The 890-nt window shown below is 39.2% G+C and overlaps 1 protein-coding gene across 1 annotated transcript; it reads left to right on the forward strand.

Annotated features, from left to right (window-relative positions):
- Positions 1 to 440: 440 nt before the first annotated feature.
- Positions 441 to 874, forward strand: LOC113744768 (stefin-C-like; the record flags this gene model as incomplete). The annotated part of the gene is made up of 2 exons (XM_027275705.1): positions 441 to 603; positions 711 to 874. Coding segments are annotated over exons 1-2 (236 nt in total), but the record flags the coding sequence as incomplete, so codon positions are not given.
- Positions 875 to 890: the final 16 nt, after the last annotated feature.

An 890-nucleotide genomic window follows, 5' to 3' on the forward strand; every position in this document is an offset into this window, starting at 1 on the left:
TGCTGTGGTTGACACAAATGTCATCCTACACTGGCTACAAATACACAACGAGTGACTGTCCTGAGCTTTGTTCTGTACCACCACAACAATAACGGACTCTTCAGTGAACCCATCCTTGTTGAACTTTGTTTGCCATGAGTTCTTTTTATGTTGCAACTGCACTTACTCACAAACTCATGCTTGTACTCATGATGTCCAATGAGGGAAACTGCAGAGTGCAGCAATTCTCTGTGGGTTTGTCAATACAAGCAACAATTTTACTATAGCTGCTTTAAAGATCACATCACGTGATCAGACTCTGAATGATGCAATATAAAACAGGTGTCTGCTAGAAATGGGAAGTAATTCATAAATGATGAGCAACACTAACACCATGTGTACTTTAGCCACACCCAAAATGCCATTCATTAGACTCACTTACATGTATGGTTCAGGGGTGGTACACAGTATAAATATACTCGATAACCAGCTGAAAATGAACACAAAAGTCGACAACTGACTCCTCTGTTAACTTCAACTGAGCTCGGGACAATGGATAAACTTGTGGGAGGATGGAGTGAGACAAAAGATGCCACTGAAGAAATTCAGAGCATTTGTGATGAGGTGAGCTTCAGTCTAACTTAATTTTTCACAACCTCTACACACAACTGTCTGGTTTGCATTTCAGGCGGGCTGGATTTACATCACATCTTATTTTGTTCCTCACACAGGTGAAGTGCCAAGTGGAGGAAAAGACAAACAAGAAACATGGAATATACAAAGCTGTTAAGTACAGGAGTCAGCTTGTGGCTGGAATGAACTATCTCATCAAGGTAATAAATATTTTAATATTCTTTATTTTTTTAAAAACAGAAAAGAAAGTGTCTTATATATGGTCTGAACTACATCCG

Source organism: Larimichthys crocea, unplaced genomic scaffold, assembly GCF_000972845.2.
Source record: "Larimichthys crocea isolate SSNF unplaced genomic scaffold, L_crocea_2.0 scaffold16346, whole genome shotgun sequence".
NCBI classification, from domain to species: Eukaryota; Metazoa; Chordata; class Actinopteri; family Sciaenidae; genus Larimichthys; species Larimichthys crocea.